General features: G+C 39.7%; 1 protein-coding gene across 1 annotated transcript in view; it reads left to right on the forward strand.

Moving 5' to 3' along the window:
- The window catches only part of MYO5A (myosin VA), a 101,966-nt gene that overhangs the window by 41,684 nt on the left and 42,944 nt on the right, over positions 1-17,338 (forward strand). The window contains exons 5-13 of the mRNA XM_068695253.1: positions 2,190-2,346; positions 6,313-6,456; positions 7,614-7,695; positions 9,200-9,307; positions 9,817-9,923; positions 11,445-11,710; positions 12,313-12,394; positions 15,398-15,538; positions 16,285-16,410. Coding sequence (XP_068551354.1) covers positions 2,190-2,346; positions 6,313-6,456; positions 7,614-7,695; positions 9,200-9,307; positions 9,817-9,923; positions 11,445-11,710; positions 12,313-12,394; positions 15,398-15,538; positions 16,285-16,410 — 1,213 coding nt within the window. The remainder of the gene's footprint in view (positions 1-2,189; positions 2,347-6,312; positions 6,457-7,613; positions 7,696-9,199; positions 9,308-9,816; positions 9,924-11,444; positions 11,711-12,312; positions 12,395-15,397; positions 15,539-16,284; positions 16,411-17,338) is intronic.

Here is a 17,338-nt window from a genome sequence, read left to right on the forward strand (position 1 = left end):
CAGTATGGTGATCTACAAACGAAAAGCTTGTTATGTTGTTGCTGACCTCCTGTGCTAGGCAGCTCCTGAAATCAGACCAGAAATTTTCTATTTTATAATGGTATTGGTTTGGGGATTTTTTCGTACGTCAAAGAGCACCGGGGGGAGAAAAACTGCTGATTCTGCGAAGAAATTATTCTCTGTTAGTGACTCACTGCAGGAACTGTCTGTGTGAGAGGAAGGCTGTGTGTTGTCAGTTGTCCCATTTAGGCCTAGATGTCATGCTTTCGGCTGGACTCCTCTCATGTCCTTCTGCATCTCTTTTTGGACGAGAGCACCAGCATAGTTCACTCTGGCCCCCAATGTGCAGAGCCACAGGCATGTGTATCCACCCCGGATGAACTCTGCGAGCAGGGAATGAGGAAGAAGCAAGAGCGTTTCTTCTTCCTTTCCCAGGTGGAAGTCTTTGTCTCTGCTGTGAGCTGCCCTACCGCCGCAGGCCTCACTGGAGCAGGCTTGATGCCCTTTGTAAAGGAGATGTCTCAACAGGCCCATGTTTTAATTTCCCCATGCCCAGGGCTGGCATCCCTGGCAGCTGAGCATACCTAACGTGGCTATCCATAACCTGGCACCAGCTGCCTCGTTACACTTTCCCACTTTTCCCATTGAGACCGACAGCTTGATGTATGCAAATGTGTGAACTGTGCTGCAGTCATTCGCACCTATCCTATGTGTTAAAGGGAAGTTGAGAACACAAAATTAGGTTGCTTTGATCTTCTTAACACTTTCATATTAAATTTAAAGCAACACCCAGCCCTTTCCTTTTACCAAAATGTGAAGAACCCGCTTTGCCCAATGAATTCCTTTGGTTAGATGAATCACACCTTGGCTCTCGCAGATAGGAGATGTTACCAGGGGCTCCCTTTAGCCTACATCTGTGTGCAGCATGAAGTAGATGCTGGAGCTGTGCTCTTATCTGGAGGCTTGGGGGTGCTTTTGAAGATATGTAACAGCTTGAGAGCAAACATGTGATCTGTAATTTAGCTTCTTATTTTCATCAGCACCTTTTTTTTTAAATGTCAGAAGTAGAACCCCACACCTCCTGGAGGGCCTTGAGGGTACAGAAACCACGGATAGATTTTTCATGCATATTTCTTCACTTCCCCTGCATAGCATTTACTTGTGGCCTCAGCAGGCATTTGGAGGCTGTGCAGGCTTCATATATGCTGTTTGAACATATATGCGTGCCTGAACTTTTATCCACCATTACAGTACTGTAAGTGCAGCTTGGTCTGGGGCTTGGCTACACTCTTTAGTTCAAGCCCCACCCAGCTTTCTAAATCCTTGGGGTAAATTTTTATTCCTTCTTTATCCATTTTCCAGTATGTAAGACAGAGTTAAACTCACCCAGCTCACAGGAGGATTTTGAAATATTCTTTTAAATTTTGGAAATATACAGTATGGTATAAATATATATATATATATATATATTTATTTTTTTTTAAAAAAAGAGCCAGGCTATAGAAATGCTAATTTCTGTCACTGTTGGTTTGTAGTCTATTTTTAAGTCATACAGTCAGGGTTTATGGGTAGAGGCCTCTTTGGGGTGACGGAAAATTACTTGCCTAGCAAATTAAGATCCATTTTTTAAAAAATATTTTTGTAGTGAGAAGAAATATCTTTACGACAAAGGGATCCTCTGCTCCAGATCTGCTACGTGTGTCCTGAACAGTCCTGCTTGAATTTTTCAGATTAAAAACAATTCTGGGAAAAGTTGGTGATTAGATCAGAAGAATGAAGGGTTTCTGTTGCTAACTCTGCTCTTGGTTTCTCTATCTGTAAGGTAGCATTAATGATCTTTACTAATGAGCACGGATTAGTGAGGTGCTTTACCAGACACTGAATAGAAGTAGCTGCAGAAGAACACAGTGTTATGGTGGTAACAGGTGTTTTGGTCAGGTTTTGTTGAACAAAATGATGGCTGCTTGAACTGCAGGGGCAGCCTCGGTCCTGAATGAGCATCCTGGTCACCAGCAGCCCAATTAGCCGTTCAGGGAGCTTAATCACTGACAGCTTTGTTTCTGCCACATGCTTTACATTATTGCTCTACTGCTAACATTTATGGTGGAATGATTGTTGCCAAGCTGGGGACATAAAACATAAGTGTCCTTGAGAGAATAGCTGGTAATTGGTATGTCTTTGTGTTTCAGAGATGAGCGAAATCAGTCAATCATTGTAAGTGGAGAATCTGGGGCAGGGAAGACAGTCTCTGCCAAGTATGCCATGAGGTACTTCGCCACGGTCAGTGGATCTGCCAGTGAAGCCAACGTTGAGGAGAAGGTCTTGGCTTCCAACCCCATAATGGAGGTAAGAGAGCTACTGCACTAACTCCTACCCTTCAGTTGCAGTAATTGTTTGGGGGCTAACACAAGCATTCAGTAAAGAGATCGGTTTTTACTTTTATAGGCATCAAAAAACCCCAGACTATGTTTTAAAATTTCATTTTTAATCCATTTACTGGGAAGTGCTGTAATCATTATTTTGTGCAGTATTTATGAAATGGTGTGAGAGATGGGGTAATGTTACAGTGTTAAAGTATTTCACATAACAAAGTAATTTTTATAGGAATACTGCTGTAAATCTTTTCAGCTTTGTAATACTGATAGTTGTTGAATAAAGCAAATACTAAATTCTAGTAAAATGTCATCATGGAAGTTAAATTGAGAAAGAAAACTTATACGAGATGTACACAGCTTCAGAGGGGAAAAATGACAGAAGACATAATTTGGCAATAATTAGATCCGACTGTGATGTTTCATTTGTGTACAACAAAGGTTGTGCTAACTGTAGTCAAGTCCCAAAGCCATTGGCTTGGGAGCACGGGCGCTGTCAGTAGACTGTGGGATAACATGTACAGTTCCCTACTGCTCAGGAGCACTGATCTACAGGAAGCTCAGGAGATGCTGTAATTCTGATGTCATGGCCAAGCAGAAACCCTGATCTGAATTATTTTCTGCCTATTGTGTCTTTGCCTACATGTGTAGATCCAAGTTGCAGCTGAAGTTAAGGAACCACAAAATTGTAGGGATTAGGAGGGACCTTTGGAGACCATCAAGTCCAAGCCCCCTGCTAAAAGTAGTTTCCCTACAGTAGGCTGAGCAAGAAAGTGTCCAGGCAGGTCCTGAATATCTCCAGGGAAGAAGACTCCATAACTTCTCTGGGCAGCCTGTGTGACCCTCACTGTGAAGAAGTTTGTATGGAACTTGCCGTGTTCTAGTTTTTGGCCACTGACCCTTGTCTAATCACTGTACACAACTGAAAAGAGCCTGGCCCCATCCATTTCTCTTCCACTCTTTAGATATTTATAAACACTGATAGATCACTCTCAGTCTTCTCTTTTCCAGGCTGAACAGACCTAGGTTTCTCAGCCGTTTTTTAGAGAGGAGATGCTCCAGGCCCTTACTTATCTTTGTGGCCCTCCTCTGGTCTCAGTCTGGAACCTTGTATAAGGAAACAATTCACCAGAGATCAGCAGTCATGGGGGAATTTCTTAAGAGAAAGAGCTCTATCTATGAACATGCACAAGCTAAGAAGGCACGTTAACTAAGAAAATGCTTAGGATGATTGATGTCTTGTTAGATGTTTAGCATCTCTATGCAATAGTATGAGTTATTAATGGATAGATGTGAGCAAATGGAATGCACACAGTGAAATGTGAAATGCAAGATGCTGTCATTGTTTTTTTTTCCTCAGATATTTTAAAAAATGAACTGTGTTTTATTCCTTTTTTTCCTCCTGGCATGAGGAGTTCATGATACTCAGGCTATAGCTGCCCCATCACAATTGTGTGTGTTGTGTCACAAGGTAATCATGCCTGGTTTGTAGTGCTGTGTGGTGGTTTGAAACTGTTTTGTGGGGTAAAATGAGCTGTATCCTGATGGGCAGTGGGCTCTGCTGCTGAGTCACCAACATATCAAGTGATGGTAAGAAGTCAGGAGTGCTGAGCTTTGCCTTGAGCTGCACCTACCCCAGCAGTGGCAGCCTGGGCCCTTGGGAGCAATTAGGAGTGTTGCACGGGTGAGCTAGTCCCTGAGTACTCCTTTCACTGCTCCAGCTTTGGCATTAGTGTTATACCATCTTTGGCGATGTTGAGGTTTGTTGGCACTTTCATTTTATTTTCTAGGAATAATGATTTTATGAACCTGTGAAGATCTAAAGTTGGAATCACTTCAGAAGTTATATTTGGATGAAAGTTACCTTTTAACTTCTAACACTTGAGCTTTAAATAAGATTTAAAACAAGTGTTGTGAAATGTGAAGTTGTACACAAAAACTGGGGTAGCAAAATTAATGTTTTGAACTCTTCAGCTGGTAAATCAGCAGAAACACAAAACAGAAAGAAGCTAAGTAATGAAATTCAGAAATGTTGAACTTCACATTTGCTAAGTTGAGCAGAAGGTAATTTTTTAATTTGTATATCACAACCACCATTAGTGTCAGAATTTCACATCATGTTTGCTTACTAAATACTCTAGTATCAAGTGAATAAATTCTACATTTCTAGCAACTTCTTGAGTAATCAGTTTTATAGCTAATAACTATATACAGTCTGTCTATTGCAAATGTAGAAATAGTCAAGTCTTAAAACATATTTTTATACGTAACTTCCTTCCTCTCTTTCTTTGCTACCCTGTGTTGCTATACAAAGTGTACAGCTTACTGGGTACCTTGGGCAGCAGTCATTATAATGCCGAAGACTTTCTTAATTGTGTTCATACATACAGGCATGGGACTTTGGAATAGGTCCTTTCAAAGTAATGATTGTTTTCTGAAAATATTGTAGCGTTACATTGCTACCTACAACAAAAAACACATCATGGGAGCAATAATTTTAAAACACAAGAATGCAGTTTGAATGCATTCAGTTTGAGTGAATTCAGTATTTCTTAGAACTGCAAAGATGCAATTTGGTCTTACAACCTTTCTAGCAACTGTTCATCTGATAACCACTTGGGCATCTGCTTGGTGTGTGTGTGCTGCTGCTGCTGTAATGTGGTTTCTCAAAGTCTAATCCCAGCTTTCGGTGCTGTACCCTGCTAGTATTTACTGATTCACTGTTCTTCTCACAGATTTGGAATACTGATACTCAGCATGGCTATTTGTACTCGTTTGGTTTTGCCCAAATTTATTTCAGTACAGAGTTCCTATGGATGTCCACATGAACAAAAAACCTGGGACATAGATATAGCTCTGCCTTTTTTTAGTTGTGGTGCATTTCAGGGTGAGGTACTTGATCACATAAACACAGTGGCATATGAATAAAGATAATGTGCTGTGTAAGAGTTACACCAAATGCTATTCCTTTTGAAACAGAGATATCTTTCAGACTTTTTGAAAGGTGAATTGCCATATGATGACTATAATATGATCCCATTTAGAAGAAAAGCTTCTTTCCTTTGAATTTCAGCATGTTGTGATTTGCATGTCTCAAAATGCTGATATTTCCAGTCTGGTACCCATAGTGGTGTGAATCCTAACACAGGTGAGCTGCTGTAAGTCACTGCTGCACCAACACTGCTTTGCTTCCATGGCCACCATTGCCCTGGATATCCCAGGAGCACATACTATTGAAGACATACCTTAAATATTTTTTATTATGAATAAAGCTATTTTGAATAATCTAAATAAGTTACTCACACATTGAAGACAGCACTGAAGACTGTCTCGAAATCTATAGCCAATCTGCTATTGAAGAAATTTAGTTTCAGGCAAACAACATGGGTCTGTACCTGTTAACTTTTAGGTTATATTTAGGAACACAGGAAATATTTTATAACAGTATTTTTGCAGAGGGAGTTTGGAAATGTAGTTGGTTCTGGAATAATAGCGATAAAAATGTTAAGAGTATAGGGACAGTTTGCTGGATTGCGGCTTTGCAATAGGTAAATTTACACAGGTTGCAAGTACTGTACATGTATCTTTGTACATGCAATTGTGAATATATGCAGTGTGAAATAATGGATATAGTTTTATTAAACTCTTAGAAGAAAACTGGCTGTATGTGAGGGTTCTGTTAGACTCTTCAATTCCTTTTAAAATAATTTTTTAGCTGGAATATTAGAGTATGTGGAAGTGACATCATTACTAGGAAGATCAACTCCGGATCTCATGTCAATGAAATAACCATCTTTTTGATGACCAGGCAGAGATCATTCTGAAGTGTTTTGAAAACGGGACAAATTAATGTTTATGTACTTGTGAGCAATGTAGATGATTAAATAGATATGATAATTTCTAATAGTTCTTCAACCTTTACAAAATTCCCTTTTTATAGTCAATTGGAAATGCCAAAACAACAAGGAATGACAACAGCAGTCGCTTTGGGAAATACATTGAAATTGGTTTTGATAAGAGATACCGAATCATTGGTGCTAACATGAGAACTTACCTCCTGGAGAAGTCAAGAGTGGTATTTCAGGTAATACTGATGCAATCTTCTCATTTTATATTTGTGTGACTATGCTTAAAAAAAAAAAAAAAAAAAAAAAAAAAAAAAAGCTGTTGCTTGCTGATGTTAGGTCAAGGAAAACCATGTCAGTCTTCAGTATATGAATTATTGATAGCTGTAAAATGTGTATTAAAAAGGCTGTATATTTTAACAAGAAATACCTTCAGTGCTAGATATGAATTTGTGCTTGCCGTAGTGTTATAGGATCAGGCTTCAAAACCTAACAGAAATACTCATGCTCAAGAGCTTTCTGTTGTGATTTGTGAAGCTGCCATCTTAGCTCACTTTAAATCTTTTGGTAAAACCCACTGCTATCACAATAATTACAAATGAGACTTAAGAGAATATGTAACTTAATATTTCTTTAACTCTTTTCATTTTGGTATTTCATACTTGAGCAGATCTACAACCTTTTAGTCTCCCATGCTTCCTCTCCATATTTGCTTACCTTATAGTCTAGAGCTTAGTAAAAATTGACTTACCTTGACTGTCTGCCTAAAGGTACAAAGCAAATAATTACAATTTGTACTGTGTAAGGGTGTTATACGAGTACTGTTGTATGTATCAAAAATAAGAGAAACTTGCTGTGCATAACTTAGCTAAAGGAGAGTCTTTTTTCTTGTTTTTGTTTTGAAATTATGAGGTTTAGAGCCCTTAACTTCAGAATTACAGTGTTAGTCATGAGTCTTCTGAGCTGTGTTTGTCTTCCATTTTAAAATTCCAGCTTTGCCTTGGCAATAAAGATATTCCCTTCACCAGCTTACTATAAATGCTGAAGCAAATGGTATTAGTTATTTTTGGAAAATGAAAAGCCTTTAAGTATGATCATCGCACTCACCCATAGAATCCTGATCTATATTTGAAAGTAATCTACAATTCTGAAAAGCGAAATCATGCATTTTTTTTAAAAAAACAAAAATGTCTGCATGCTTCTTACTGTGGAAAATGGATTAAATTAATAAAGAAGGAAATGATAGCTACTGATTTATCTTCCTTTTTCCTTGTGACTTTTATGCTCTTAATGTAATGCTAGAGAATGCATTAAACTTATTCATTTTTTTTTCTGCTCGTGGATGTTTCTGGTGCTTGTTAAATGGTGAAATATAATCAATCCTTTTCTTTTAAAGGCAGAAGAGGAGAGAAATTACCACATCTTTTACCAACTATGTGCCTCTGCAGCATTACCTGAATTTAAAACTCTACGCTTAGGTATGAAATTCACATTAATTGTGTTGTGCAGCTGTATGTACAAAGCAGTATGTCTGAGCTTTTTTGAGTCTTAGAGCCAAAAGAAGAAAAGCTGGTTTTTAAATTCTAAACTTTTTAACCCTCATTTGAAAGATATTGAGAATAACTAAAATGGCAGGTCTCAGACTTGGTTCTTTTTAGTTAAAAAGAAAGTAATGGATTTGTTATTCAGCACACTTTAATACATTGCAACTGTAAGCATTAAAACTTACTAAGTCCAGATTCCATAGCAGTTTTCCAATTGCAAGGGTGAAATTCTCTTCTCTTGGTCCTTTTAAAACCTTTTTACCATGTCTCCAGCTACTGGAAAATTTTATCATTTCTGGTATAAGCATCTGAAAAACTTGCAGAGTATTTTGTATATGCACATCTCCACTTGGGCTGTTACCAACAGTTATTTTACCATCTCTGCTTGATCCAGTGATCACAAATCTGATAAGTGGAAATTTCCTTTTTTTTCAGATGTAAGTGCAGAGACAGATTTCTCATTTAAAAGGAACTGGTACTTTATAGAAGAAATGGGCTATGATGACAGGCAATCCCATCATGATTTTAGAAATTCAATATAAATTTCAATGCTTTTTGTATATTTTTAAAAGTTAGCTTCTTAGTGGGAAAACTGCACAGTGTATTAGTACTGATTTCTGAAATGTCTTTCTGGTTTCCAAGTATTTCTCTGCTTTTCTAAACCATCCTGGCACATTTAGGATTCACATCTGCTAACATGGGAAAGAGAGTAACTTATGTAATTCTGACTAAAGAAGCCATGTAGGAGACTCCTGCAGCTTTTTTGAAACGTTAGTAGATCAGAAGAAAAGGAGACTGTTACTGCAGCTGAACGCCTGGCCACCAAAGCTGTAGAAATGTATGCAACACGAAAGAGAACTACTGCTTTCTCAGTGAGGCCCAGTGCTGTCCCCAGAGTGGCGGGAAGCTGTCAGTTCTTCAACGAAGATTTCTCAGCCAGGACAGATCACAGATATTTATAAGATTAGGCTAGACTATAAAAGAGAAATGAGAAGAAAACAAGGACAAAATAGATCTATTTATTTTTAATATCCTCATACAATAATAGCGTACTAATACCTGCAACGTAACCCCAAAGTGCTGCTGTCAGCTGTGCACCTCCCTGTGGGGTGGTTGGCTCAGGTTTGAAGAATGATTGCTTCCAATGTGGTTATTCTGCAGGTGTGGAAGTGTGAACCAAGATTAGGTAAAGAATATGATTTAGGGCCTATTGTAGGTAACAAGTAGCTTAAGAATACTTATTTGCACTGTTAAATCTTGAAAAAAATATTCTCCAGAACAAGTGGGTGCTACAAGCGAGAAAATGAAAACATATTGACATATTTCAAATCATAGAGTCTGCTAAGAGCAACTTAACCATTACACAGCTGTACAGATGTGCTGTGAATTTCTGCATCAGTGTGTGTAAAAGATTTTATTTATTTTTTTTATCTTACAGGGAATGCAAATTACTTTCACTATACAAAGCAAGGTGGAAGCCCTGTGATTGATGGTGTTGATGATGCTAAGGAAATGGTAAACACCAGGCAGGCCTGCACTTTGCTAGGTAATTTGTAAAACATAATCATATCCCAAATGTTATATGCTAGCAAGAGTTTTCTGTATTACTTGTGCGTATTTTCTTCATACTTCTTTGTGTTTAAAAAGCAAAAGAGCTTGCTAACTTTTTGTATTGAGATTTTTTTATTGCATTTAGGGGATATTAAGTTGCAGTGGAATCACATATCTGGAGCAGGAATAAGACGCGAACATAAATATAAGACGTGAACATAAATGTGTGTTAGATTCCCTTGGAGTAGCACATAAAGTGTTGAAGGTCTCTGAAAAAGCACTTTGAAACAGCAAAGTAAATAGTTCGTATTACTGGATCTTTTTTGCATGTGGTAATAGAATGTTTTTAATAGAAATGAAGCCAAGGAACATGTTCAATACCAAATTCCCCAAAAATGACACACACTAGTGGCAGTTTTTCTCTTCTTAATAATGTATTTCATCAGTAACTCATGGTTCTTTACTTCTTCGTCCACTCAAAACATTTAATTCATAATTTTTCAGGGATTAGTGATTCCTACCAGATGGGAATTTTTCGAATCCTCGCTGGCATCCTTCACTTGGGCAATGTGGAGTTTGCATCTCGGGATTCTGACAGCTGCGCCATTCCTGTGAGTAGTAGATGAGCTCAAGGCCATGGTTTCTGTCCTGGCAGTTGTGCGTTCTGCTTGTTTGCAGAAGGATTTTTTTCTGAAAAAAAAAAAGTAATAACATAAAAACAAACAATATGTGTTTGTTTCTAATATAGTAACATTTTCGGTTCCTTTTGCAGATGGATCCAACTCTTCTCAATTTAGAGCTTTTAGACAGTATTCTTTGTATTGAATCTGTGGCTGCCTTAATTTCTTTTCAGAACTGTAACTGATCTGTCCTAGAAAAGTCTGCTAAACAGCTTTGAAGTCCTCAGCAGGTGTCTAGATCTTTATATTCCTACATGAATACATTTCCTGCCCAAAGTGTATGGTTTGCAGGATGGACTGGTTTTTGTTAAATACCAATCTAGCCCAAATAATTGCAAAGCAAATGGTTTCCAAAGGTCTCTGCAGTGTCTAGATGACAGGAGCCAAGGATATACAGATGTGACTCTTTTAAGATTGTCTTGGTTTTATAAATCTTTTTTCTAACTTTGTTGGTCAGCAGCGAGGAGTGAACAGTCTGATATGAAAACAAACTCTTTGTTAGTAAGGACCAAAGCTTCCTACTGAACTCCTTATTTTCCTCAACTTTGAGATGAGAAGCAAAAAAGATCTGGCTTCTGTTCTGCTCTTGTCACTCTTCTTTTTCTTGGATTCAGAAGTGAGCAGTTTCTCCTTCTGTCTTTCCTTGAATATCTACTGCAGTACTACACAGTCTTCATCATTCTCTCCCTTCAAACAGTACAAGCAGTTTCAGGGTTTATTGGCAAGCAGTTGGTTTCTCAAGCATCTGCAGTAGCAGTTTCTAGAGCTGAGACAACAGGTCTTTCATAGGACCACAGCTGATCAGTGTGCCTGGTCTGAGATTGTCTTTGGGATCTAATGGATAGCTGCTGTGAATCCACAATAGACTAGCTCTTTGGTGTGCCTTAAAAAGGTTTTCACTACAAATAAAGCATCATTTAATGATCATGGTAGGAAGCTGATGAGCCCCAAAATGTGATGAGGTAGGCTGGGTTGTAATTTGCATCTCCAATGCAGGAATCCCACTGGATGGTGCCCCATTACCCGTCACACCCTGCCACGGGTGTCCCTTCTGTCCCCAGCACATAGGTGATGTCATGTCCTTTGCATTTTGCTACTTTCTTTACTCAAAAGTGAAACAGTTATAAGTACTCAAAATGCAAAGTCCGTCCTTGTGAGGTTAGGAGATTCGTTTTTGCAGAGGTTGCAGGTTCCCTGTGTAGGTCTTTTTGATTCACACGAGTATCAGGAAATGCCTCTGGGGAAACTGATTTGGTAACTTACTTTAGTGATGGGAATGCAATAAGCGGGCAGGGAACTTCTTACATTCTGGAGGAAGATGAGATCAGGAAGCTGCTGTTGTTGCTTATTGTTAGATCACTGCAGGCAGGCAGTTCTTTGGATTATATGATTGCATGTGAAATATTTGTAATACTGTTTCAAGAACGAACAATTTTATTTTATTTTTATTAGCCCAAACATGATCCCCTCACCATCTTCTGTGACCTCATGGGTGTGGAGTATGAAGAGATGGCCCACTGGCTTTGCCACAGGAAGCTTGCAACTGCCACCGAAACCTACATCAAGCCAATTTCTAAACTCCATGCCATCAATGCCAGAGATGCACTTGCCAAACATATCTATGCTAATCTTTTTAACTGGATTGTAGATCACGTGAACAAAGCCCTTCATTCTACTGTAAAACAGCATTCTTTCATTGGAGTGTTGGACATTTATGGGTGAGTCTTTTTGTCAGTCATACACCACTTATGTCATTTTCTTATTGCAAAGTGTCTGTCTTTATCATGCAGCACTGTTTGGATTATACAACCAACCAAAAAAAAAAAAAATCTGCTTATTCCAGATGAAGGAAGTAGGTGTTTAGTTTTGACGTGCTATCCAAGATCTTTGTCTTAAGTTAGACATTTACAGTGGGATTTCATATTTTTGACATTTGTAGTATCTTTATGTATTGCATAGAAATTTGATAAATTAAATAAACTAAATAAAGAAAATAAATTGCATATTGGAAGTTGCATGCTAGTTGTAAACTCATGATTTGTTCAGTGTAGCACTTTCAGAGGGTACAAAGATAACTAATGCTCTCTGGGAAAGTCAATCCCTTCCATATGGTTTATCATCCCTGCCAAAAGAGGGAGCATCTCTGAATTGCCATTGCTTTGCAACTTGCCATTTCCCTATCTGCTTCATTGCTTGGTTGTGGTTGTTTATGCCTAGAATAATGCAATTAATTTGCTTGGAGGGAAGGATTTTAAAGTTATGGGGCCATTTTATCTGTCTTTTCACTCCATAAATAATTTTGAGTATCTGCATATTTTAGATTTGAGACATTTGAAATCAACAGCTTTGAACAGTTTTGTATCAACTATGCCAATGAAAAACTGCAGCAACAGTTCAATATGGTAAGTAGGAAATTACTGGCATTTCCTCTTCTCTTTCCCCTCACCAAAGTCCATCCAGCTAATTGGGTCCCCAGTGGTTAAGATAAATTTCTTTAGTCTATTAACCAGCTGTCCTGGCCGTGGGGCTTGGGGGATGGGGGAAAGATTGACTATCTCCTGGAAATAGATTTTATGACTAACTGCTGCTCTGGGACTATTTGAAATTCTGATCACAATAACAATTATAAGACAGAAGCAGTGCTTGGCAATTAAGACTCTGAGATTGCCTGTCAACGAGAGCACTGTATGGATGAAGCTGGAGTTAGCTGGGTCTTTATAACCTGCAACAAGAGTTTATGCACTGATAGGAAAGAGCAGAACTTCACCGTTGGAAGTCTGCCACGCTCACTTTCTCTGCTAGTGCAACTGGCATTATTTTTTGAGGGTTTACAGCCAACCTTAAGTTGATTGCTGACGTGTGGCAAAAGGTGCCTCTTCTCCCTCCTTCAGAGAGATCACGATTCTCTCTCTCTCCTCAGCCTCAGTGACGTTTGTAATTATATATCTTACCTGCATAATGATGAGGCAAGTTATTTATGCCAGGCCTGTTGCTAGGCTGTGCTGCAGTACTGGAATAGCTTTGAACTATATATACAAGTGTACCTCAGTGGTGGTGCATATTTGCAGAACTGGATCACCCTGAGCAATTGTTTTTCCCAGTGGCAGGGACATATAACCAGGAGTAATGTCTGTTAGAGCTGGGGCTAGCTTTCCAGCTCCAGAATGGCCTTCTTGTATTTATAGTGCTGCAGATGGTTTCAGCTCCATAAGCTAGACGTCATTGCTGCTAAAGCACAAGGTATTTCAGAGTTTTCTCGGCTCCGCAGAAAAAAATCAGTCACTGTGAAAATAAAAATGTTTCACTTATCGCTGTTCCCATCTTCTCCTTCCCACACATTTCACAAAGGATGGGGTGAAGGGGCTTTTGTATTGATCCCCTTCTAAGCTACCAAATACCAAAAGGCAGGAGGATGCAGAAATATGGATGTGGCAGCTTCTGTGCTGCTGTTTAAGAAAGCACAGCTTCAGGAACTTATGATAATTAAATATGTTGTTGCTTTGACAAATGTCACAACTTAGACAAACATGAAACTGTGATGTCTTGGCTATCTACAGCATGCCTTTGTTTTGTCATGCTGTGAACCTCTCCCAGTATTCAGCCACCCAATGTAAAAGCTTTGTACTGTTGTGCTGGCCAGGTCTTTGATAAGTCTTCACTCTCTGCTTCCTTATGCTTGTGGGATCATGGAGGTGGTGTGCACTCTTCATTAATAGGTGCCCCAAAGCAAGTAGGCTGAGAGGAGCCCCAGGATGGTATGTTGGCCAACCCCTGCTGAGAGCAGCTTGCTCAGAGCCCTGCCTGGCTGAGTCTCACACATCTCCACAGCCTCTCCTGGCCACCCTTCTGGTGTCTGGCCACCCCAGCCTAAAAAAGGCTTTTTGAGTCAAAACTGTGTGCCAACCTGTCCCTGTCACCCTTCATCTTTCCCCTGGGCAGCTCTGGAAATATTCTTCTCCACACCTGACCATTAGGTCGTCACAGACCACCAAGACACCCTCCAGGCCTCCTCGTCCACGGGCTGAAGGAGCCCAGCTCCCAAGGCCCTGTGTGACAGCCCCGGCTGTCGTGGTCGCCCACTACAGCTGGGTCTTCATCATGCTATAAATAAAATCAGGTCTGAAGACATTTTTCACCACAAAATTGCTAATTCCTTTCCAGTAAAGAAGTGGGTTTGTTTCCTTTCAGGGTTTAGATAGTTTGGATATGATAGACCAATAAAATTTTATCATTTACTTTCCTGTCAGGAATTAACTTGCATGTAATGCAGCTGTTAAGTGGATGAGCATGGAAAGGCTCCCATGGGTGCTGTTAAGGAGTGCTGTTTTGGAAAGGATTGTGTTAAGCTAATGAAATAAAGGGGATAAACTGCTTTGTCAGGATAGCTTTCTGCTGTTTTACTGGAGTGTGCTGGAGAGCCAGAGGGTGTTAATGGCCTTCTGCACTGAATTAAGGGGGCAATTAATGCCGGTTCCGAGACTATAGGTGTTGCTGGTGGTCCCCTAAATAGTGCCACTAGTGCTGTTGTTTGGTGATTATTAGGATGTGTTCTGAATTTATTTTTGCCTGTCAGAGCAGTTAGTATACATTAAAATTTAAATGGGAGATAAAATTTAGTTTAAAATAACTGGAGTCAGCAGTCTTCTCATTTTTAAAAAGTATGCTTGTGCTATTAAGACCACAGTTTCCTTGTTTAATATTTTATCATCCTTTTTTTCCCTGAAGTTTAACTTTATCTCCTATGCACATTTTATTAAAGCTGTGCAGGTTTTTTGTGGTATTGTTTTTGAAAAAATATACAACTTCATTTTTATTGATCTTTGTACCAGATGCATTTTCCACAAAATTTTGCTTAAATGATTTCTTGTGCTAATACTCTTAGAGTCGTTCTTGGGAGGTTTTTGCTGAAGAGTATATTTTAGTGTAATACGTCATCTCAGGAAAAAAAACTAACAGTCATTTGAGAGAAAATGGAACTCTGCTCTTTTACCAGAGAACACAAAAGTATTTATAGTGAAATTTTACTTAAAATAGAGCAGTATTCATAACTTCAGAATCATAAATGCATGGCGCATCTCAGTTTATAACTTGCTGTTCCTGTACTCTTCTGGGTTTTTTGTTATTTTCAGAAAAAAAGAGCTTATAGTAATTGTGGAACAATATAGGAAAAAGGTAGGAAAAAATAGACCTTATTTGCAGAGAGTATGGATTTAGTCTGTTGGTTTTTAGGCCCAGGAAAAAAAAGGTTAATTTGTCTTTCATACACTTGTTAAAAGGTTTACGCAGTTTAACTTGTGCATCACTTGACAGCCTGGATTAATGTGACAAGATGAATTCAAGTGGGAGTTCGCTGTATTTATTCTGCATTCTGTTTCACAGAAAACTGTTTTCTTTTTGCCCTGTAGCATGTCTTTAAGTTGGAACAAGAAGAATATATGAAGGAACAAATACCGTGGACCTTGATTGATTTCTACGACAATCAGCCTTGCATCAACCTCATAGAGGCTAAAATGGGAATTCTGGATCTGTTAGATGAGGAGTGCAAGGTGTGTTTTCAAGTGCTTTTATCAACTAGAGCCTCACAGGGAAAAATCATCTGCATATAGCCATTATTTTGACATTCTGCAGTGGAGATGATTTAGAGAGCTTAAAAACAGAACTGGCGATTACAGGCGGATAAAAAAATGATTTTTAGTCATGTTGCTTTTTTTCCCCCCTCTCCTGTCTGCGAGTGTACCTGCAACTATTTCTGGGTCTCTGATCAACCTTTGTTATGACTGTGTCAACTTTCCCCTTCCTGAGTGCAGCATAGCAGTCTTTGGTCCTGTTAAATTTCTGCAAGTCACCTCTTGCTTGGTGTTTCACCTTTTGCCTTTTATCTCAAGGTATGACAAGCCACATACGGGGCAAGGTGTGTGTTATTTTATTCAATGAAAGTTCAGCCTGGGGTCTTTGCATATCACAGCCTCTAGTGGTGGGTGGATGAGTTCTGACCCACCAAAATACTGCTGTCAGATAACATATCTCCGGGATCGTCACCCTCAATTGTGTGACACTGAAAGTGTGGTGAGCATTGTAGGTGTCGCACAACAGCATTAGGGACTGCATCAGTCCAGAGTATCTGAAAAGCAAGCATGTGGCGAGTTGCTGGCTGCCTTGTTTATGGCAGTACTGGAAATCCAAGCAGATAGAATTTGAAAGCAAATCACAAAATATTGTCCACATCTCCTTAGTTTGTTTTACTACCGAAAAATTTTCAAGACATTTTAAATGTCTTTGTTCTCTCACACAGATGCCAAAAGGCTCGGATGACACTTGGGCCCAAAAGCTATACAATACTCATTTGAATAAATGTGCCCTCTTTGAAAAACCACGTTTATCAAATAAGGCTTTCATCATCAAGCACTTTGCTGACAAGGTAAGGTGTTTTCTGCTGGTACCTCTTTCCGGAGCTGAAGCTGCTGAGTGTGAGTGTGTGGGGAGAGGCCAGGGTGAGAGGCTGCCCCGTGGAGCTGAGCTGCGGCGTGCCTGGCTCGGGAGAGCTTCTGCCCAGAAACTCCCTGGATGTGTACAGGCCAGCAGCTGGGCTGCCCTGCTGCCTGGTGAAACCTGTCAGCAGGTCAGGTGATAAACTGGAGCTGTGGATTGACAGACGTTTCCATATCTAGCTGTGCCTGGGCAAGAAGTTATCAGCTCTGCATGTTTGTTACTGTACCCTTCAATCTGCTGGTGGCTTCAGCTGATTGTTTCCTCTCCTGTTGAGCCGCTTCAGCTGATACAGTTTGAAGAGCAGGTTTTGGCTAATGCTGTTCAGTTTGTTGAAGTGGGGTAGGGAGCGTGCAGGAAGCATTCCTCCTGGCCACGAGGCAAAAATACCAAGCTGAGAGGGTGACTAGTGGACAGCAGCCTGCTTTTCTACTTGGCTTCCTGCAAAACGTGTGCCTGCTTGTACACCGGATCAGGAGAAAGTTGAGCTGGCAGCTGTGCAGAGCCAGGAACACAAACAAGAGCTCCTGACTCCTATCACATGCTGTACCACTAACTAGCCTTTTTTCAAAATGTAACAGCTCAGTGTGAGTCACTACGTAACTGTGTAAGTTCCAGTTACACTACAAAAGAAGACAAGATAGCAAATCATAAAGCTCACCAGTTTGAGCGAAAGAGCTGCAATGAAATCATGCCAGTTCTGCTGCCATCTTAATGTGCAAACAGGCAGGAGGCTAACACACCCTGCTTCTTATCGCTCGAGCAGTATGTACTCTTCCCACCCTTAACCTCCGCTGGCCAGCAAACGGCTATTTCTAGCAAGCTGGACAATGGTTGCTCAGTGGAATGCGCACACTGTC

The sequence above is a fragment of the Anas acuta genome, chromosome 12, assembly GCF_963932015.1.
Source record: "Anas acuta chromosome 12, bAnaAcu1.1, whole genome shotgun sequence".
NCBI classification, from domain to species: domain Eukaryota; kingdom Metazoa; phylum Chordata; class Aves; order Anseriformes; family Anatidae; genus Anas; species Anas acuta.